This window comes from Pseudocercospora fijiensis (assembly GCF_000340215.1).
Source record: "Pseudocercospora fijiensis CIRAD86 unplaced genomic scaffold MYCFIscaffold_2, whole genome shotgun sequence".
Classification (NCBI taxonomy): domain Eukaryota; kingdom Fungi; phylum Ascomycota; class Dothideomycetes; order Mycosphaerellales; family Mycosphaerellaceae; genus Pseudocercospora; species Pseudocercospora fijiensis.
This window is the reverse complement of record NW_006921533.1, coordinates 5,456,353-5,478,239: the sequence shown is the minus strand read 5'-3', so window position 1 is coordinate 5,478,239 and position 21,887 is coordinate 5,456,353. Positions and strand designations below refer to the sequence as shown.

At 48.8% G+C, this 21,887-nt stretch overlaps 6 protein-coding genes across 6 annotated transcripts; 4 read left to right on the top strand and 2 right to left on the bottom strand.

The window, feature by feature from the left end:
• Positions 1-160: 160 nt before the first annotated feature.
• On the top strand, positions 161-2,731 carry MYCFIDRAFT_162096 (uncharacterized protein). The gene is made up of 2 exons (XM_007925558.1): positions 161-2,207; positions 2,256-2,731. The coding sequence occupies exons 1-2, from the start codon at positions 188-190 to the stop codon at positions 2,675-2,677; spliced, it is 2,442 nt and encodes an 813-aa protein (XP_007923749.1). The 5' UTR covers positions 161-187; the 3' UTR covers positions 2,678-2,731.
• A 5-nt stretch (positions 2,732-2,736) lies between these two features.
• MYCFIDRAFT_151510 (glycoside hydrolase family 92 protein) lies at positions 2,737-5,359 on the bottom strand (the record flags this gene model as incomplete). The annotated part of the gene is made up of 4 exons (XM_007925557.1): positions 2,737-4,079; positions 4,132-4,861; positions 4,910-5,044; positions 5,117-5,359. 4 exons carry the CDS (start codon positions 5,357-5,359, stop codon positions 2,737-2,739), a joined length of 2,451 nt encoding a protein of 816 aa, XP_007923748.1.
• Positions 5,360-6,039: 680 nt separating this feature from the next.
• MYCFIDRAFT_210510 (uncharacterized protein) lies at positions 6,040-7,291 on the top strand. Its single transcript, XM_007925556.1, has 4 exons — positions 6,040-6,092; positions 6,158-6,350; positions 6,463-6,646; positions 6,712-7,291. Exons 2-4 carry the CDS (start codon positions 6,211-6,213, stop codon positions 7,027-7,029), a joined length of 642 nt encoding a protein of 213 aa, XP_007923747.1. The 5' UTR covers positions 6,040-6,092; positions 6,158-6,210; the 3' UTR covers positions 7,030-7,291.
• Positions 7,292-7,666: 375 nt separating this feature from the next.
• MYCFIDRAFT_42984 (uncharacterized protein) lies at positions 7,667-9,479 on the bottom strand (the record flags this gene model as incomplete). Its single annotated transcript, XM_007924298.1, has 4 exons — positions 7,667-7,915; positions 7,963-9,209; positions 9,263-9,380; positions 9,429-9,479. 4 exons carry the CDS (start codon positions 9,477-9,479, stop codon positions 7,667-7,669), a joined length of 1,665 nt encoding a protein of 554 aa, XP_007922489.1.
• A 626-nt stretch (positions 9,480-10,105) lies between these two features.
• On the top strand, positions 10,106-11,521 carry MYCFIDRAFT_43060 (uncharacterized protein; the record flags this gene model as incomplete). The annotated part of the gene is made up of 3 exons (XM_007924301.1): positions 10,106-11,108; positions 11,172-11,315; positions 11,364-11,521. 3 exons carry the CDS (start codon positions 10,106-10,108, stop codon positions 11,519-11,521), a joined length of 1,305 nt encoding a protein of 434 aa, XP_007922492.1.
• A 2,351-nt stretch (positions 11,522-13,872) lies between these two features.
• MYCFIDRAFT_43177 (uncharacterized protein) lies at positions 13,873-15,510 on the top strand (the record flags this gene model as incomplete). Its single annotated transcript, XM_007924303.1, has 2 exons — positions 13,873-15,156; positions 15,193-15,510. The coding sequence occupies 2 exons, from the start codon at positions 13,873-13,875 to the stop codon at positions 15,508-15,510; spliced, it is 1,602 nt and encodes a 533-aa protein (XP_007922494.1).
• Positions 15,511-21,887: the final 6,377 nt, after the last annotated feature.

Below are 21,887 nucleotides of genomic sequence, written 5' to 3'. Positions count from 1 at the left end.
TCAATCCTACGTGCCGGCGACGCCCAGTTCACCGCCAGCACCGCCTGTCGACCCCAAGCGAAAGCGCAGAAGGAGCACGGCAGACGAGCCCAAGCATCACCATCAACCGAACCTGCAAGCGAGCTGGGCGGCTTCGTCGCCTCGTCAGAAACGCTCACGACCTGACCGAGCGCTGACACCCAAAGACATGTATACCTTTGCGTCGAAATCTCCTCAGACCAACGGCAACCATAATGTCGTCGACCTCACAAACGCCTCATCGCCATCGCCTCGAAGATCTATGAAGTCATCTGGAATCAATCCGCATACTGGCGCCAAGAAGCTCGTGGTGAAGAACCTCAAGACCAATACTGGCTGGGACAGCAAGGCATATCTGGAGAAGATATGGGGTCAGCTGGACGAAGCGTTGGCACGCATATTCAAAGATGAACTCAACGGCTTCAGCAAGGAAGATCTATACCGAGGTGCCGAGAATGTATGCAGACAAGGTGGAGCTTCAACGTTGTTCTCGAGGTTGGATAAGAGGTGCACGGAGCATGTCGAGCGTGACATCAGAGACAAGTTGCTGGTGATAGCCAGCTCAGACAACGTTACAGTGCTGAAAGCAGTCCTTGCAGAATGGGCACGATGGGTCCAACAGATGACGACCATCCGTGCCATCTTCTTCTTTCTGGATCGTTCCTACTTACTGTCGTCAAGCAAGCCAACACTCGATCAGTATACTCCTCAGATCTTCCGACAGACAGTGTTTCGCAACCAGGCCTTGACAGGGAAGATTATCGATGGAGCGTGCGATCTTGTGGCTGCAGACAGGACCAGCGCGCAATCACTGGACCAATCTCTGTTCAAGCAGACTGTCGACATGTTCCACGCACTCCAAGTATACACATCCTCGTTCGAAGCCCGCTTTTTGGCCATCAGTCAACAGTTTGTTGCGGAGCAATCAGACCATGTGATCGTGGATAAGAGCGTTCCAGAGTATGTTGCATGGGCCGATCAATTAATCGCTCAGGAGATGCAGCGATGTGAGGACTTTGACCTCGACAGCAGTACTCGCCGAGAACTGCTTACTCTACTGGAAGATCATCTCGTGCAGCGAAAGGATACCGATCTGACTGAAGTCGAAGCATTAGGCCCGTTACTGGACAAGAACGCAACCTCAGATCTTGCAGCTCTCTATGCTTTGCTCAACCGCAGGAAACTTGGACATCGACTTCGGCCGGCTTTTGAGATTTGGGTCAACGACACCGGTACAAATATCGTGCTCGGCAAGGAAGACGACATGATTATAAGTCTTCTATCTTTGAAGCGCAGACTTGACTCAATATGGAAGACTGCTTTCCAGCGTGATGAGAGCTTGGGTCATGGGCTCCGTGAAAGCTTCGAGACGTTCATGAACAAGACGAAGAAGGGCGATGCCACGTGGGGCACTGACAACACGAAAGTGGGTGAGATGATTGCCAAGTATGTCGATCAATTGCTGCGTGGTGGTGCAAAAGCAATTCCCGACGTTCTTACGGCACGAGGATCTTCGAGCATTACTGCACCGATGGGCGAAGCGCTCGCTGCTGCGGAGGAAGACAACGAAGACGCCGAAGTTGACGAAGATGCTGAGATTAATATTCAGCTTGATCAGGTCTTGGATCTCTTCCGATTTGTACACGGCAAGGCTGTGTTTGAGGCCTTTTACAAGAAAGATCTTGCTCGAAGATTACTCATGGGACGAAGCGCATCAGCCGATGCAGAGCGTAGTATGCTCACGCGGCTGAAGACCGAGTGCGGTAGTGGGTTTACGCAGAATCTCGAGCAAATGTTCAAAGATGTGGAGCTTGGTAGAGAGGAGATGCAATCGTATAAGCAACGAATGGAGGAGCGTCCATCGTACGAGAAGGGGAAGAGTATGGATTTGAGTGTCAACATTTTGTCCGCCGCCGCATGGCCGTCATACCCTGACATCCCTGTCCAGATCCCAATGAGCGTCAAGAAGGCCATCGACGACTTTGAGCTGTACTACAAGAGCAAGCACACTGGTAGGAAACTGGACTGGAAGCACGCACTTGCTCATTGTCAAATGAAGGCCACATTTGGCAGAGGTAGCAAGGAATTGGTGGTATCCAGTTTCCAAGCCATCGTGCTTTTGCTCTTCAACGGATTAGGAGAGGATGAAAAGCTGCCTTACCAGCACATTCTCTCCGAGACTGGGCTTCGTAAGTCACCTCACTTCTTGACCATCGATATATACTAACACTTTGCAGCCGAACTCGAAGTCAAACGCACCCTTCAAAGTCTCGCCTGCGCCAAATTGCGACCTCTAACCAAGCACCCCAAAGGCAGAGACATCAACGAATCAGACACCTTCTCCATCAATTTGAACTTCGAACATCCCAAATACCGCGTCAAGATCAATCAAGTTCAACTCAAAGAAACCAAAGAAGAAAACAAGGAAACGCACATGCGTGTGGCCGAAGATCGAAACTTTGAATGCCAAGCCGCGATCGTGCGGATCATGAAGAGTCGGAAAACGATCTCCCACACCGAACTCGTATCGGAAGTCATCAAAGCTACCATGAGCAGAGGTGTCTTGGCTGTTGCAGACATCAAGAAGAATATCGATCGTCTCATAGAGAAGGATTACATGGAGCGCGAGGAGGGCAACATGTACTCTTACATTGCATGAAGTAGACAAGCCAGCCAGCATCACGATTCAGAATAGAAAGAACATCGATTCATGCCTGCTCATCCATAATACTTCCTAAACCTAACAACATCCGTATCATTATACGTCCCCAACTCTATCCCCTTCTTCACAAAATGTCCCGGACTGGGCGGAACACTTTCCTCCCCCGTCTCCTCCCAAACCTTCGGATCCGCACCAACTTCGAATTCAATCGTCCCTCCCTCAACCATAACATCCTCATGCCCAACCCAATTCTTCCTCCACTCCTTCCCATTGACTTTCACCCCTTGCACAAAAAACTTGCCGTCATTCTCCAACCCCGGCGCCAAAACCCTCAAAGTCCTATTCCCGTTGATCGTCACATTGACATCGGCAAACCAAGGCGACGTCAAAAGATACACCGGTTGCGTGACGACGGGGTAAAGGCCTAGCATTTGCCACAACAGCCAGCTATTCAGCGCTCCCGCATCCGAATTCCCCGGAACACCGTACGTCGCGTCTTTGAAATACTGGTTCGCGAGGACACGGCTCTGGTTGACGGATTTCCAACTTTTTCCGATGTAGTGGTATTCAAACGGCGTGGCGAAGTCGGGTTCGTTGCCGATGTTCATGATGGTGGTGATGCCTGCGCCGTTGTCTTCGAGGTTTTGTTCGGAGGTCCCGGGGATGAAGATGTAGTCTAGACGGCGCTCGAATTCTTTGGGGCCGCCCATGTGCGTTATGAGGCTTTTCATGTCGTGCGGGACGGTGAAGGCGTATTCGAAGGGCGTGCCTTCGTAGGTGATGGCCGTCCAGGAACAGCCGCCGCAGAGGGCGGGGTTGTAGTCTGTTAGATTGAAGGTTCCGTTTGGGAGGCGAGGGGCGAGGAAGCCGGTGAAATTTGCGTGGGTGAGGTTTGAGGACCAGATGTTTTGCCAGTTTGCGGAGCGGTTTAAGTACTTTTGGGCATCGTCGGGGGCGATGGTGTGGGCTAGTTGGGAGAGGGAGAAGTCGTTGAGGGAGTATTCGATGGTGCGGGATATGGCGCGGGTACTGGATGCTGAGACATAGCCGAGGGAGATCCAGTCGTAGAGGGCACCGCGGCCTTGTTGGATGCCATTGCTTGAGTCGTAGGGGTGGAAGCCGTTGAAGGGGACGACTTCGGCGTTCTTTTTCATGGCCATGTAGGCTTCGGTCCAATTAACGCCTGGGAGCTTTTTGACGAATGCGTCGGCTAAGGCGTTGTCTGCGTTGCTCCCGCCTTGGACGAGTCCGTTGAAGTTGCCGCTGCGGCCGTCTGGCATGAAGCCCTCGTATTTCCAGATGTCGATCGTGGCTCTGAGCATACTTGCGTAGTACGATGGCTGTAGCAGGTGATAGAGTGATACTGTGCATCGGAAGATGTCCCAGTAAGTGTAGAAATCTGGCGAACTTGTCAGTGGGTTGTCTAGCCCATCTGTTTCTCGCTTCCTTACCGTCCCATGAATCTTCGGCATCCCAGAGCGGATTCTCACCAGATCGGTCCGATGGCATCAGATGCATGAAGTACAGGCTTGAGTATAGAAGTCTCAAGTTGGTCACGTTCTGCGAGCTCCCTGTGTCGACCTGAATCTTGCTGAACACGTCTTCGTTCCACTCCCTTACGGCAGCATCGACGGTGTCATTGAGATTCCAGGATTTGATTTCTTCGTCCTTGAACTTGCACGCTTTCTCGATTGATATCATGGAGATGCCAATCCTGGACTTAACGGTGGTGGTTGAGTTGGAATATGAAGCGTCTGCCCATGAGAAGATAGCACCCACGCGATCTGTGAGAGGTCCGGATTCTTCACGAGCCCGGTTTCGATAGGTTGGATGTGGAATTGGCTCATTTGACAAAACATGCTTTGCTATTGGGGAGTCCAGCGTGTTTCGTGCTCGAAATGTATGTGCCTCCGAAGGTGTTTTTTCGAACTCGCCACAGAAGTAGGTGGTCATGGGTGCGCTGGTACTGAATCCACCACCGTAAGACCCCCATCCTGTGTATGTTTTGCCATCATCGTGCAGCTCAATGACACCGCCATCGTAGTACTGCTGGAAAGGCTCGCCCTCCTCTGCTGGGAGGTAGTGCGTCACGTCAACCAGGACATATTGAGCACCGGCTGGGAACTCGTACTGCATTATGCCACTATGCCTTGCGCCACTCAACTCAATGGTGACTTCATTCTCGAGCTTGGTCTTGTAGTAGCCAACGCTAGCACTGTCACTTCCTACCCGCTTCTGCCAGTAAGTAGAATTGTCGAGAATATTGACAGGAGCGTCAATGGTAGTAAGCGGCATTTGGCTGATGATTCCATATTTTGGTGCTCCGCCAGTGCCAGATTCGTGCATCATCGAGACACCAGTGACCTGGACAGAGATAGCTCGAAAGTTAGCGAACATGCTAGACATTGGAGTGCTTTGAAGTCATTTCTTTCTTACCAGACCTTGGGGTGTCCAGCCGCCATTGTTGGTGGAGAAAGAAATATTCGTCTCGTATGTATCGATGCCGACTTTGGCAACACCGAATGGCACTGCTCCTCCTACGAAGATGTCGCCGCCGCCATATGCCAGTCCAGGTATTGGGCCTTCACCACCGATGAATGGATTGACATACTGAGAGTAGTCGACATCTGCGGCTGCGACAGTTAGGATTGAGAGGAGAAGCCAGCACCACGTTGCCATTGCTCTATGTCGGTAGTGGAGATTGATGAGAGGGAGTGGGATGAAGAACAAATAAACATAACCTAGCCAGGAACGGCAGGCGCTACTTCCCTCCCATTGACACCAACACCTCGGTGGCGGGAGTAGGAGGTGTGGAAGGAAGGTAGCATCGGAAGCACGGTCGTTACATCATGTTCCTGAGATGCGGAGAGCTTTCAGGCCTGTCGACGGTTTCTGTGAGGGGCACTGCCGAAGGATGCTCTTGCTCGCTCGCGCTGCCATCTTCTCAGACCGCGTCTTCTCGGAGCGTGCAACTCGGGCGCGGCGTGCATGTAGGCGGACTTCGCTGCTGAAGGATCATCTCGATGGAGAACAATGCATTCGTTATGCAACGCCCCGTGTGCATCACACAAAAGGGCACGGAGGAGGACTCAAGGGCGGAATGATATAGAAGAGGTACTCTAGTCAATAATGCAGCATTTCGAGTAACATCGCGCATAAGGTGTGTGTGTGGATGCTGAGGTGAATAATGCACATGTCAACAGTCAGGCAGAGGCTGAGGAGAAGAGAAGAGTCTTCGAATTCTGCCGAGAAATCAGGCAATCAGGCAGAGATCGAGCGGAAGTGGGTGTCCGTGCGTGCCAAGAGCCGAATTCGACTCTGTGGAAAGCGCACATCACACCAGCACTACTTGCTTGAGACTTCGGAATCGACTACGAGAAGGACAACACTGCGCCCAGCACACCCAGCGCCGGTGAGACGAGACCACCACGACCACCAATACGTGCGCCTGCCATACTGACTCTTCTGCGCGGCCAGACCACCTTCTCGCGCCCCGAACATCCCCGGAGTAGTCGAGCATCACCGCAATCATGTCTGACGGCGAGGTCGAGGTTGAGCAGGTCCAGGGCTACTCAGTCCTCCCTAAGGATGTCGTCCAAGAGATTGGCTCGACCAAGCTGTTCAACAAGTGGAGCTACGAGGACGTAGAGATCCGCGACATTTCTCTCACGTACGTTTACCTGCAGTCCATCCAGCCCCCGCACCGAATATTGGTGGATATCGAGATGGGCAGCAATGGAATATAGCAAAAGCAGGAGCAATGACTGACACATGGGGAACAGCGACTACATCCAGATCCGACAGCCAGTCTACATCTCGCACTCCGCCGGCCGATACGCTGTAAAGCGTTTCCGCAAGGCTCAATGCCCCATCATTGAGCGTCTCACCAACTCGCTCATGATGAACGGCCGCAACAACGGAAAGAAGCTCATGGCTGTCCGCATCGTTGCCCACGCTTTCGAGATTGTGCGTCCTCCGAATTCCCACAACCCGATATCGGATATGCAATATACTGATATGATGATTTGCAGATCCACATCATGACCGACCAGAACCCCATCCAGATCGCCGTCGATGCCATCGTCAACTGCGGTCCTCGTGAAGACTCCACCCGTATCGGAAGCGCCGGTACCGTTCGTCGCCAGGCCGTCGATGTCTCCCCTCTCCGCCGTGTCAACCAGGCCATCGCCCTCCTCACCATTGGCGCCCGTGAGGCCGCTTTCCGCAACATCAAGAGCATTGCTGAGTGCTTGGCGGAAGAGCTGATCAACGCTGCCAAGGGTAGCTCCAACAGCTACGCCATCAAGAAGAAGGACGAGCTGGAGCGTGTTGCCAAGTCCAACAGATAAACGTGGGCTTGTGTACCACTGTATCGCAACTGCATGGGGTACGATGGTTGGAGTTATTACAGCATGGTCGGAACTCGGTGTTGGTGCGGTTGTAGCCTCCGGAATGACCTAGAGCAGGAATGGAGGCAAGAAAGATATCAATGAATGATCCAACCTGTCGCAGTGTCTGGCCCTTTTTTCGCGCAGCTTGACACGGAGTGCATAGGGCTGTATCTATCTTACGGCTTCCCACGAAACTACTTCAAATCAATGATGCAAAACGAGTATCATGGCCTCACGTGTGAAGACCAACAAATCTACGCTGCTACTCAAAGGACAAACCTCTGTGACCTTGGGGCCACCATGATGGCATGCCCGCGAGCGCCACTCATATGACCTTGACTCCCAGACAATGGTTGACTGACGAACAGGTTCGATGCAAGCCAAGCAAGACCACATCGGCCCAATACACGACTGATCCAGCACAACCCCATCGCAGACATCAAGAAAGCGCACGATTCTGCCAAAACGTGTTTGCGTAAAAGAGGACCCAGGTATTTCACATATCAATGAGCATTCCTGTTTCCCCCATGAAATCAGATGCCGCTCTGACCACAACACAATTTTCCTATGTACACATTGATACCTACGTATTTACTCATTGATCCGTCATAAACTCATTCAAAAACTGGTTCCGTCCAACCCAAGACCTAATCTTCTTCCCGAAAACCCAAAGCGGTATAGTCAAAGCACAAACAGCTAGGAAACAAGCTCCCAAGATATTGAAGACAACCAAAGGTCCGGATTTTGCGAGCCAGGAATTTACGAAATATGTTAGTCCGAAGGTCAACAGGTTTCGCGTGTTGATTGCTACGAAGGCTTCTTCTGCGAGGCGAGGGTAGCAGTCCTATGGCGAGTTAGTGGGGCGAAGAGGGAGGGATGGGATGGGCTTACGAGAACGTAGCCAAAGACGCAGGTACTGGCGAATGCGAGGGCCATGTTAGCGAAGCCAAAGGTAAGCACGGGACCGGACCAGTGCGTTTCGTAGTGTACACTTGCGCCGAAACCGAAGAATCCTACTGTTCCCAATACGACCACGACGAGCATGAGCACGAGTCGAAATTCTGGCTCGTAAATACCGCGGTTTGCTTTTGCGAGACGGAGACAGATCCAGTCGTTCAAAGGTCCGCTGATCGATTCGCCGATGATGCACAGAATGAATGGCGAGAGGGAAATGAGGCCGGTTTGCGATACGGAGAAGTTGTAGGGTGGGGCGACGAAGATTACGCCGTTGACGACGCTGAAGACGACGATCCAGGTTAATGTTGTGCCGTAGACGAGGAATCCCCAGAGTACGCATGGGTACCAGAACATGACTATGGGACGTGTGAAGATTTTCCAGATTTCTGCGTCGGAATAGCGGCCGGTGTAGAAGCGAAGGGATTTCCAGTAGGACATTTTCGACTCTGTTGCAGCATTTGGGTCGCTGCCGTTGCCGGTGAGAACGGAACGGCTTGGTGTGTGCTCGACTTGGCGAGATTCGATATGGACGGCCTTTTCGTCGGCGCCTTTACCGTGCGCTTGCTCCACCATGTCGGCCACGATATTGGGGCGTATGTATGCGGTCTCGGGTACATAGAAGAGGACACCAATGCCGAAGACAAAGAAGAAGATGGCGCAGAAACCGAAGGTCCATTTGTAGCCTAAGTCTTCGATGATGTAGCCTGAGACAAGACCAGCTCCGGCTATACCGCAGAGAAGAAATAGATTCCAGGCGGCGATGCGAGTAGCACGCTCGTGGACGAAGTACAGGTCACTGATTGTGGCTTGCACAAGGACTTCGTAGGGCGCCATACCAAGAGCACCCAAGCATCTGCTGCCTAGGAAACTCCTGTAATTGTCGGCCACAGCACCCCAGATGCTTACAATGACCAGTATGATACTGCATAGTATATAGACGGGTCTCTTTCCGTAGATCTTAGCTACCGGATTGAAGATGAAGACACATAGTCCGAGTACCAAAATCAGCCAGGCTGTGGCTTGGGCCAGGACCTCGACTGTGATGCCAAGTTGTTTAGAGATGGTCACGAATCCAGGGCCGAGCATGGGCCCGTATGCTCCAACAATGGCCGCATTCATGCCGACAATGAACAGGATGACATCTTTCTTCCATGTGGGCCAGTTCAGCGGATCATTTGGCGCTGTTGGACATGAGCTTCCGAACGCGCATCTGCTCACGCTGCTTTTCGCTTACAATCACTTGGCTGCGGTACAAGCACAATGTGCGAGAAGCGCCCCGTGCCATGCTTCAGGGCATCTGCTGGAACAGCGGCAAGTTCATCTGGAATGTCGTTCTGGTCTCGAAGAATGGCCTGGAATGATTAGCGAGTGTTCTGCGCCCCAAAATGCCCATCTCTCACCGTTCCAGGCACAATCTCCATGCGATTGCACTCCAAGATTCCGAAAGGCATTGTTATTACGGTACAATCACGGACAGGACTTGGCCAGTAGAATGGCAATAGCCTGCTATTAAGCATACCTCCTATGGCCGGCAATATGAACCCAGCAATACCAGCATATTGCCGTCCAAGGGTCATCCAAGCCACTCGCTACACACAGAGCATCTGCGAAGTACCTGCTGTGCAGCCACATGTGGGGAGGAGCACATGGCCGGACAACGAAGTCAGACAGCATAGCCATGATATCCCCGCCATCTGGTGGGCTCGTATGCATATCGATAAGTTGAGTACGGAGGAAGCTCGCCCTCGTCACTCGTGCATGCGACAAAAACGTGGAGTTGTGGAGAAGTGGGAACTCTGTTCTCCATCCCTGCAATCCCTGCAACACCTCAGCGTCGTCCACTTATGACCACCGCCTCTGCTGCAGACAGATACACGGTAGTTTTGTATTCGGCAATTCGTACCATACCATCAGCCGTGTTTCTTCACTGTTGATCAACATGTCTTCAAACGGAACCCGGTCTCGTGCGGCCGCTGCTTGTGCGCAGCCACGTCCTCCTTGAACGCGTCAAGCTTTGCAAACCCAGGCATCGCCTACTCCTACCAAGTACCAACGCATATCCATCATGGCCCCATATATGAGCGCTGCTTCCACAGCGACGAACAATGCCTCCACAGACCTATCCGTTCAGCCTTCCGGCATTCGAGTCGTTATAGTAGGGGCAGGGTTCGCCGGCATCACCGCAGCCATCGAATGCACACGGAAGGGCCACTCGTGCATAGTGCTGGACTCTGTGAAAGAGATGAAGCAGCTAGGAGACATAATCTCATTCGGCTCCAACGCAGGTCGCATATTCAGAAAATGGCCTGGCGTCTATGAGAAGCTGTACCCTATCTGTCATCATTCTGAGCAATTGACATTTCGCAAGTGGGATACAGGAGAGCGCATCTGCACGCAGAGGTGGAGCGAAGAGCCAGATGGTGGCAAGAACCACGCAGAAGGTGTTCACGGACATCGTGGGGAGATTCACAAGATCATCTATGATCATGCCTTGAGCCAGGGCGTAGAGATACGTCTTGGTCAGCAGGTCACAGAGTACTTTGAAGACGAACATAGCGCGGGCGTGATAGCTAATGGTGAACGCATCGTAGGCGATGTTGTGCTTGGTGCCGATGGCGTGAGGTCAAAGGCACGAACGCTGGTGCTGGGCTACGATGACAAGCCCAAGCCTAGTGGATATGCGATTTATCGGGCATGGATGAGCTCTGAAGATCTGGCCAAGAACGAACTAACCAAAGATCTTGTCACAGGTGACTCGCATACAGGCTGGCTAGGTCCTGACATCCACTTCCTCGCAGCTGCAATCAAGAATGGCAAGGAGTTCAGCTGGGTATTCACCCACAAGGACGAGCGTGATGTTGATGAAGGCTGGTCAGAACCTGGAGACCACGATGATGTATGCCGTATCTTGGAAGGATGGGATCCTACTTTGCATGCCATTGTTCGTATGACGCCGCCGGAAAGACTGGTCGATTGGAAGTTGGTGTACAGAGACCCTCTGCCAACCTGGGTGTCGCCGAAAGCCCGCATCGCATTGATTGGAGATGCTGCTCATCCCTTTCTGCCAACGTCCATTCAAGGTGAGCCGGACCGATTGTAGCGTTCATCTTGCTCACATTTGCTAATCGAGCCTGTGCTGCTAGGTGCAAGCCAAGCTATGGAAGATGGCGCGTGCTTGGCCGTCTGCCTGCAGCTGAGCGGCCAAGACAAAGTGACGGACGCCCTCAGAGCATATGAGAAAATCCGATATGAGCGAGTGAGGAAAGCGCAGAAAACAGGGGAGACTAGTACGAGATTTTCATACCATTGCACGACTCATTTCTGACCACTTGCAGCGCGAGACAAGTGGCATAAAGCTGATTTCGACAATATCATGAAGAATCCTGAAGCTATTAAGCTCAAGCGCGATCCTGAGATTCTGGAACACGACGCTGAAGCTCACGCATATGCTTCATATCCACAAGTTGTGGCCTCACTTCGCGCGCGCATGTGAAGACAAGATCACGCCATTGGCTTGGCTTGTGCGGCGCCGTCCACATATATCTTGACCTCGCTTCTGGTCTTCGCTTTGTTTTCTACAACAACAACCACCCACCTACCATCTCGACATCAATAGCACAAGTGCGCCGCACTTTGACCAACTCCTTTGCTTGTGAACTCACTGGTCAAGGTCTTTTGCTTGCTTTGATATGTGAGTTGATTGCCTCACATACATGGCCATCATGCTAAGTTGACAGAACAGCATCTAGTCACGCCATTCGCGGCCAAACATCTCCGCTCATTGCGCGCCAGCGAGGTTGCTACTATTGCATCGACCAGCAGGCCTACTGCGAGCAGAATCAAGGATTCAGAATTTAACGCGGAAAACATCGGCATCTCAGTACCTTTTCAAGCACGGATCCATACGATCGCCGGCACATCATCGCCAAGACGCCATCAGCACGACTCTGGTCGGTCACCCAACAAAAGTCATGACTGTTCAAATCCAATTCAAGGAGAAAAAGCTGCATGTCGGTCTCCGACACCGCGACTGGACCGATGTGTGGTACGAACCAATCTTGAAACACGGCGAAGGCGACTTAGCGGGTAGTGAGCGAAAGGGCGATGGAACGTTTATGATGCGTCTCTATTCAGACCCAAAACACAAAGGTCCCAAGGAGCCCTGGCATCCTGACCACAAGGAGATTCTTTGGCATCAGCACTTTGATCCTCTGTACTGCGAGGCCGATGGCAAGCCTGCGAGAGAGAAACTTCAACGAGAAATTCTCTACGATGCGTGGCGCTATTGCATGGCTACAGATGCGCACCAAGTCCGGCAACTCGAAGAAGAGTTGAGACATCCCGGCTTTACTCGATGGCATTCGTGGTTTGACCACGCTAAGAAGTGGAAGTGGACACAGCTAAAGAAGAAGAGAAATCGTCGCACGACCCGGGCATCATCGCTCGCCGCTGCTCGTGTAGCTGGGGCGACGGAAGAGGAGATCGACAGCATGTTGGTAGAGTCGAGCGACGACTCTGCCTACGAGTCTGACGAAGAAGAACGTGCAGCGCGTGTGAGAGCCGCAAAGAAGCCTCGTCCCGAGATGCCACCTCCCGAGATGCCACCTCCACCTCCTCGCCGCACTCAGGGTCGTCAGCGTGGCCCCCGCTGGACAGCTGGAGGTCCGCGCTCAGGCGGACCAAAGAAGCAGCCAGGACCAGGAAAACAGGCTTCAAAAGCTAGCACCATCGGCCTTCCCAGCAGCACCAGCAGCAGGCGCCCGATCGTGCTTGACACGGATGACGACGACGACGACGATGCCATGAGTGTCGACTATGACCCCAGGCCGCCAGAAGGCCTCTCACAAGCTGCCTCGACGAGCGCTGAAAATGTAGGTCCCACCAACGACTATGATGGACGGTCGTACCTCATGGGCAATCTTGACACTCCGGGAGCACCTCCACGCCCTACCTCAGCCCCAAGCCGAGGGATCTTTGTTACACGAAGTCCTAGCAGGAACCGGAACGATACTCAGCCAAGACGCCAGCGAGAAGGTTCTGTCTTTGACGAGAATGACTTGGCGAATGGCGGAATTGAAGAAGATGAGGCTGTTGAAATAGCTACGCGCGAGAGCATGCAGCCAGAGCGAAAGCAGGGCGACGGTGGCGATAGCGGAATCGCCGAAGACGAGGCTTTTGAAGCAGCCGTGCGCGCGAGCTTGCAGCCAGGTGGAGAGCAGGGCGACGGTGGCGATAGCGGAGACGTTGGTGATAGCGGCAGTGTGGTGGAATGAGAGCTTTGAGCACTCGCCTTGCATTCTGCTCTCCAAGATTCATGCATCATGAGATGGCTGTCTGCAAGCTCAGTGTAGCGCGCGTGCGGCCCAGAACATCCAAGGACATCACAGCATTTGCGTCGGGATGAATAAGAGAAGCATCTATGACTTCTTCAAGATCAATACGGAAATCCTCCAGGATATATTTTTACTTGCTCTTGCCGATCTGAGCGTTGGCTTGTCGCTCGAGATCCTATCGAGCGGGCTGGTCTGCCATGATTTCTCCTCAGCATATCTCATATTGGAACACTACTATCACTTGTATATAATCACACTCAGAATCAGACCGAGCATTGACACATGACGCCAATTTTGAATTTAGCCGTCTCATTCACGTCGAGTATACATTGTTATTGGCTTCAAAGCTCCAAAGCTTGAATCTGGTCCTCCTCCGGAAGCTCGGCAGTATTTTCTCCCAGCATTTGCCGTGCAGCTTCAGGTTCGCCATACACGACAGAGAGTTCAGTATGACCAAGCATATGTCTGCAATGCCATCTCATACGGCTTCGTTACGTGCAGCGCGCTCGTCATGGCTTTCACCACATTCCTACCCACCTTGAGTGCTCACCCAGTCTTGCTCTTGCTGACCATAGTAGTGGTAATACCAACTTTCATACTCCTTCACGATGTCCTGACATGGCTCCGACTACCTCCAGGTCCTACGCCTCTACCATTTCTAGGCAATAAGTTCCAAATCCCATCTTCGAAGCCATGGATTCAGTTCGAGCAATGGAGTCGCATATACGGACCAGTCTTCACGCTGTGGATTGGTCGCAAGCCGACATTGATCATCTCGGACCCGCAAATCGCGGTCGATCTCATGGAGAAGAGAAGTAACAAGTACTCGTCCAGACCGAGGATGGTCGTCATGGGAGAAGTCTACAATGGCAACAGCAGCGTCCTGACACAGCCATACGGCAAGGCGTGGAGCACGAGGCGTAGACTTCTACATCAGGCGCTCAAACCAGTAGCTCTGAGGCTGTATAAGCCTACGCAAGAGGCGGAGGCTGTGCGCCTTTGCAATGCTTTACTGCGGAACCCAGACCGGTGGGAGAAAGAGCTCGAGCGCTTCACGTCTAGCGTTGTATTCTGCGTAGCGTATGGACATCGGATTGATAGCCTGCAAGCGAAAGTGATCGCGGATCGATTCAAGTTCATGCACTTTCAAGCAAGCCTGAATGTGCCTGGCAAGTATCTGGCTGAGAGCTTTCCGCTGCTTGCGAAGCTGCCGAACTGGATTGCTACTTGGAAGAAAGAGGTCCAGGAGATGGGGAACAAGGAAGGCGAAGCGAACATGGCTTTGCTGAATTTGGTCAAACAGGATATTGCAGTTGCGAAAGCCAGAGGCGATACTGTTCCGGACAGCTTGAGTAAGTTTCTACTGGCGCTGCGCGAGAAAGAGGACATCCCGCTTTCTGAACTACACTTCTCGTACGTTCCTGCTTCCCTGTTCGGAGCTGGATCGGATACGACAGCTTCAACTCTCTGCTCTGCATTCTTAGCACTAGTCACGAATCCGAGCGTGCTCAAGGCAGCACAGGCAGAAGTTGATGCTGTAATAGGCTCACAACGCACGCCGACCTTCGAGGACGAGGTCAATCTTCCTTACATGCGAGCCCTCTGCAAAGAAACTCTCCGCTGGCGGCCAGTCGCAGTCCTCGGAGGCACACCGCATGCCAGCACGGAAGCAGACGTCTACGAAGGCTACCGCATCCCAGCAGACACCACCATCCTTGGGAACAACTGGGCTATCAACCTCAACGAAGAATACTATCCCAACCCCCATCACTTCGACCCCGTGCGCTTCCTCTCAGTCTCGGAACTCGCACAAATGGGCATCGAGAAACAGGCATATCTCGGCTCGAAAAGGCATCCCGCCCCGAGCGGTCATTCAAGCTTCGGATGGGGCAGAAGGATATGTCCGGGTGCAGATTTGGCAAGCAGCAGTCTCTTCATTGCTTTGGCGAAATTGCTGTGGGCGTATGACATTTTGCCGATTGCTGGCAGGCAGTATGATATTTTCGACTATACCGAGGGATTCAATGTGAGGCCGAAGAAATTCGAGGTTGTGATTAGGGTGAGGAGTGAGAGGCATAGGGATGTGCTTGAGAGGGAGCAAGTGCTGGCTGAAAAGTACTTGGAGAAGTTTACGGCTTTTGGGGAGTGAGGGATTTTTCGATCGTTGTGAATGTGAAGGGGAATGAGTCCTGAGATCCTTGTCTTCTTGTATGATTCTTTTCTATCGCAGCTGAATCTGCATATATGGTATGGTATGGTATATAGAGTCCTTAGCGGGGTATGCAGTTACTCTATACCGTAGAATTGCAGTAGATTTGCGGTACGAAGATATTAACTGTAGGTTATAATAACAGCATTTCTGCAGATATCTAAGGCGGTGCTGTTTATAGTAAGATGCTATTGTCGCCTGTGTGCTATTTGCTAAGGCTGCTAATAATTAGCCTCTGTAGCAGAAGTAGGTCTCTATAGTAGAGCTAGCTTCTATAGTCTATATAGCGATACAGTACAACAGTATATACTATAGATACTAACCTGTTTAGTTTAGGGTCTTATACGAGTGCTTCGATCTATTCGATTATAGTACTATATATAGGCTACTTAGCCTGCCCTATTCGCTTGCCTGCTACGCCGAATGCTAGCCTACTATCTATCTAACTACCTAACTACCCATTCATCCGAGAATCTTAAAGCTAGTATACCGTAGAGAGCGTTATTGTTAATTCGCGGCTTCGGTCGTAGTAAATAGTCGATCGTAGTAAAGGGGTAGGTTATTAGTCGTAGTAGAACGCTCGATTTGTATAAAGGAGATCTATACTTAAAGTCAGCTATTATTATAGGAGCATAGGCTTCGGACTTACTAATAGAAGAAAGAAGAAACGCTATACGAAGATCCGCGTTTAAAGCCTAGTATCTAGTTAGTTAAGAGCATAATACGTTGCTAAAGATTGCTTACTATAGAAAGCGTATATTTGATAGACATCCGGAGGTTTCCTATTTATCGTTTAGTATTAAGGCCTTCTACGGTTGAAGAGCTAAGTATACCTAATCAAGCTAGATAATAATCTTAGCGTATAAATAGACCTAGATACAGTTAGTTTTGCATAGTGCTTGTTAACTGTCTTAATAGCATACCTTTAAAGGAATTACAAGTCCTAATCGACGAAGAGGGTACGGTTACTACTTCTTATATTAATAGCAGCCTTGCCTTTAGTTATATCGAGGCCTTGTCTAGTAACTAGCACTATCTAGATCTTCTAACTATTAATGCCGTTAATGCCGATAGTAATCTGCTTGTTAGTAAGCTTATATACCGAAAGCTAAAGTATTAGGTCCTTGCGATCGATCTAGGCGATAGTAATAGTAACAAAGAGCGAGAGACTACGAGCGGTACGGTGCGTAAAGATCTGATTAATACGGCTAATGTTGTTACCGCTACGGTATCGAATAAAGTCTCCGCGGCGAAGAACAGTGCGGCGCTAGGTAGGCTTGTTATTAAAGGCAAATCGCTTAAACTAGTATATAGGATCGTTATTGTCTAGTATGCAATTAGTCCGGTTGTAGTCGTACTAGTAGGCGCTAATTAGGGCGTCTTTAAAGAGCTTCTTTATACTATCGTTGCGGATAGGAAGAAGTAGGAAGTCCTTATAGTAATACTATAGCAAGCGATCTCTAGTAGCGACGTTTCCGTAGTTAACGTTACTAAGAATAGTGTCCGTACCGTTAAGGACCGAACGATCGTTAGTAGTACCTTGCTTAGCGCGTAGTAGCACACTGTCGAATAGTTGTGGATTTCTATCGAATAGCTCGGCGATCTAAGCCGACAAATAAGGCTCGCTATACTAGTAAGCACCCTATAGTATTAGTCGCATTGTTATCTTAAGGCCTTATCGCTCGAGGAGATCCTTCTTAGGCTTATACTAGTTAGTTAGGTAGATCTACTGCTTTATAGTCTTATACTTTGCCTCTCTAGCAAGTATATTGAGATTACCGGCTATTATAAATTTAGCAATAGTCTCTATATAGTACTAGCTAATGTAGACGTTTAGTCGCTTTGCTATACTACGGTACTTAGCAGCGCCCTTAGTCTCCTTCGGCTGCTAATCTCTAGGTATCTAGCTGAGATTAGTACTAGCGACAGGTATACTCTAGCTGCGGCTACGTTATCGTGTATATAGGTTCTTAATATTAGAAATAGCAGCGCATTCTATTAGCTCTTAAAAGATTCGCCGCATTGCGAGTATCTCGGTTATATAGTCGATACGTTGCTGTATTATAGTCTTCTTTAACATAAGGTATACGTTTGAACGTACTAATGCAGCGAGGAAGCGGACTATAATAGCCGATACCGGGATATCTGCTAAGGAATAAATCTGAAGTTGCTAAGCTAGGCTTTTAGCGACTTGATTTAGCATAGTGCCCTGCTTGCTAACCAAGTCTCGTACTGCCTCTCGAAAAGACTGCTCGATATAGTAGTCTTATAGCTATATATAAAACAAGACGGGTGCTAGGACAGACTAACGTACGTACTCCGACAAGCTATATTATACGAGGTAGTACAATAGCGATTAGAGGCGGTTCTAACTAGGCGCTGTAGGAAACCTATAAATAGTCTTACTATACTCGATTTAGGTAGCGTTAGTAAGAATTTCCGCAAGAAGCATACTATAAAACATGCTAGTAATGCCCTTATACTCTAAATAAGTCGGATCTAATAGTCGTATAAGGATAATGTTAAGAGCTAGCGATAGCTGCTAAAGTGTAGGAGCATCGCTAAGCATACCGTACTAGCGGCTATATATTGCTCGCGTAGTTAGTACCGCTATTATAGATATATACTACCGTACCCGTTCGTTCTTATAATAGAAACGGTGTTTAGTAACGTCGAGATTGCTACGATCGTTAGCGTGCGTATAATAAAAGCGGCACGATACGTTCGCTCCTAGTCTAAGTATACTAGAGTTCTCCTATTGCTATAGTATATCGCCGATATAGGCTAAGATAGACGCGCATACTAAGGTCTTCTTACTACCTGCATCGAGGCTTAGCTCTTGTCTAGCGTCTAAGCTCTTTAGCCGCGGTATAATAGCGGCTACAACGTCCTTAGTATTACTACTATAAGGACTAAGCGTAAACAGTAAAACGTTAGACGTTCGATTCCGCTCCTATATTGTAAGGCCGGCTATAATAATGTACTAGCCTATTAATAAGCGGTATATATTACGGTATAGCCCGAAGCTATCGATAAATATTAAGAATAGTGCTAAAAGAACCTTTAAGCCGGAAGTATAAGGGTTAAACTTGAGGAGGTGCTAGCAACCGTATACTATAATTTCGAGCTCGCCGCGTATTAGGTATATCTAATAAATTAGGCGAGTAGTACTATCGCTTGCAACTAGACGGCGTACAAAGTAATCGAATTTGTCTTATAGTAGAGGCATAGGCGCGATCTTGCTGCTATATAGGTAGTGTATAGCGATAATGCCTAGGTCGAATAGGCGAACATCCGTCTCGAGAGCATAGTAGTACTAGCTCTCTATCTAGATCTAGAAAAGCTTATTAGCTATAACATCGTTAGCGAGATGCTAACGAGTATAAGGTAGCAAGGCATTAAATAGAAGAAGCGGTACGATTTGCACTACTATCGAACCTCTATCGCCCTTATAGTTACCTTTTGCTTTGCGCTTCGTTAGCTCGCGATTGTCGGTCTATATAGCGACTATATATCTAGTATAAGCCTAAGTCGTGCTATAGTTGTAGCTAGTATCCTAGCAGTAGAAGCGGACAAAGTCCGATAGGAATATCGGTCTACTAGGTACACTAATAAACTAACTCTAGTCGGTTAGAGGTGCTAGCATTAGTAAATCGTCGTTAGCATCGTCTATTCGAGGTGCTTTCCGTATACGAGGCTTCTTCTTCTTCGGCTTATACTATAGAGTTAGTCTACGTGCAGGATCTGTAGTATAAGCTACGTAAGGGGGTCCTTGCTATTACTATAGGTATCTCGCGAACTCGCTAGAAGTCGTACGGATAGAACTCGCCTATACCCGAGACTAATGCAGCTCGTTTAGCAAGTCGACGAGCTCTACTAAGCTAGTATATACGTTCTTTATAATTTCTAAGCTAAGTATACGGATAAACAGCTCCTATAGATCGAAAAAGAATAGTAGCTTAGATGTCTTAAGATCCTAAGAGCCTAGTATAGTAGGTAGTGTCTTCTGCTTTAGAAGAGGGATCTCTTAGTAGCGTAGCGGAAGGAGTAGAAGTACCGACTTAAGGTGCAACTTAATCGTATTAATAGATTTTAGTAGGCTAGACAGCTTTTCGCTATCTAGAACTAGGGTCGTAAAGATCTTGTATAATACCGCATAGTCGGAGCGAGAAAGGCTAGTATCTTAAAGCTATATACTAAACGCTATTTCTAGACTGCTTATAGCGCTAACCTTACAGCCCTTCTTTTAATCTAGGACATGTAACTAATCTAGGACATAAGACTAATCTACTGCTAGAATAGGTAGCGGCAATATAAGGCTTTACTAAGTCGGAGGTGCCTAATCCTTATTACCCTCGGCGAATTCTTAACTAGGTACTATAGTAGTATCTAAGACTCGAGTAGGCTTATCCTCGTCGGCTTAAAGCTAATAACTAGCCGTCTCGAGAACCTATTCGATAGTCGGTTAGTTAATATCTTTAACTGCTTATGCTAACGCGAGCTAGAGATCTAGTAGCTTAGTTATTATATATGCTATAGGATTAGCAGCTTCTATTTAATTCAATTCCTCCTTATTTGCATCGGCCGTCTCGATACTTTAGTATATATTATCTAGAGCTAGTAGGGCGGCGCTCGAGTCTGCTATATACTAACTAGTATCTCCTTCTCCTTCTTTTTCGGCGCCTTCGTTATTATCTTCGCGAGCGCGCTTCGTTCTAGTCGGTGCTTAAGCCGCCGTTATATCCTAAGTAGGTGCTAGTATTATATCCTAAGTAGGTGCTAGTATTGTATCCTAAGAAGGTGCTATAGCTGTTAGCTAACGCTAAGGTATCGCTTAGTTAGGCTTAACTTTTAGAGCGCCTCGCGGCAAGAAGGAGAAGCGCATTGCTTATAATATCTCGAGTAGTAAGTGCGAGGGTATAGTAAATATCGCGGGTGTGTTTCCTAAGGTTAGAGGTAGAGGATGTTTACTACGGAAGGCATATATACGCGTTTAACGCGCCAAGCCTAACACGCGCAGTAGTGCTATTCGTAAATAAAGACAACACGCGTAAATATAGGCTCTTTATCGTGTTACCGTAGATCTGCCTTGCCCTTTATCTTGTTTATACGTGCTTGTTTGCAGAGTCGTTAGAAGCGCTAAACAGTATATAGATTTCGATATAGATGTCGAGGATACAGACCTTTTTAGAGCAATATAGATCTATAAGGAGCAGTAGTTAGTATATAGTAGTAATACTTGTTTATTATATAGGTATTATAAGCTAAAAAAATTGCAGTAGTAGCTATATAGAGCAGCCGAAGCAAAAAAAAAAAAAAACAGCAAAGCTACTAGCGCTATCGCTTAACTAAGATCTAAAAAAATATATAGAGATATAGAAATATAAAAGTAATAAAAGGCCTATGCCTTTAGAGGCGGAAGGGCTATTAGCCGCTTCTTGGCGCGCTTAGCGCTAGCGAGGTTCTTTCTCTATTGTATAGTTAGTATATTCATAATCTAGAAAGCTACCTTATCGATATATACCTTGCGACCCTTGTCGCTAGCACTAGTCTTCTTCGGCATAACCTCCGCGAAGTCGGAGCGGACTACGCTATCGTAATCTATATTAATACTATATACTAATTAGCTAATGCTCTGCTAGATGCTAGATAGTAGATGCTAGATAGTAGATACTAGATAGTAGATACTAGATAGTAGATGCTAGATAGTAGATACTAGATAGCAGAAGATCTTACGGATAGCTGTCGTATGCCTCTACGAGGGCTTTGTTCGCGTTAGCGCATTGCTCGCCTATATACTGTTAGCCTATCCATCTATATATAGCGATCAGCATTAAATACCAAGCTTCTTATCTGCTCGAGTAGCCGTAGCTACCTCCGAGTATAGAGCGCGATACTACCCTATATATAATTAGTATATTAGCTAGATCTAGGAGCTCCGGAGGTATCGATTCTTATTATAAAGCTTATAATAAATAGCGCTTCGAGAATCATAGACTTAGCATGCTATGTTAAATAACATACACTTATAGAAGGCTTAGCCCTAAGGGCCGGACTAGTCGATATCTAGCCGACCTTTTATATACTTAAAGCTATATGCATATTAGTATCGTTTATTAGGCTAGAAGAGAGTATATTATCTTAAAAGAGAAAAGAAAAAGGCATTAGCATTATAATAAACTTATATAACGAAGAACTCGTCTTCGCTAAAGCGCTCGTCGAAAAATTCGAGCGTCTCTTTACAATTTAGTCCTGCAAGGGACGAGTCCTCGTCTATTAGCTTTTAGACGTATTTCTATATCTATATTAGCTATGTC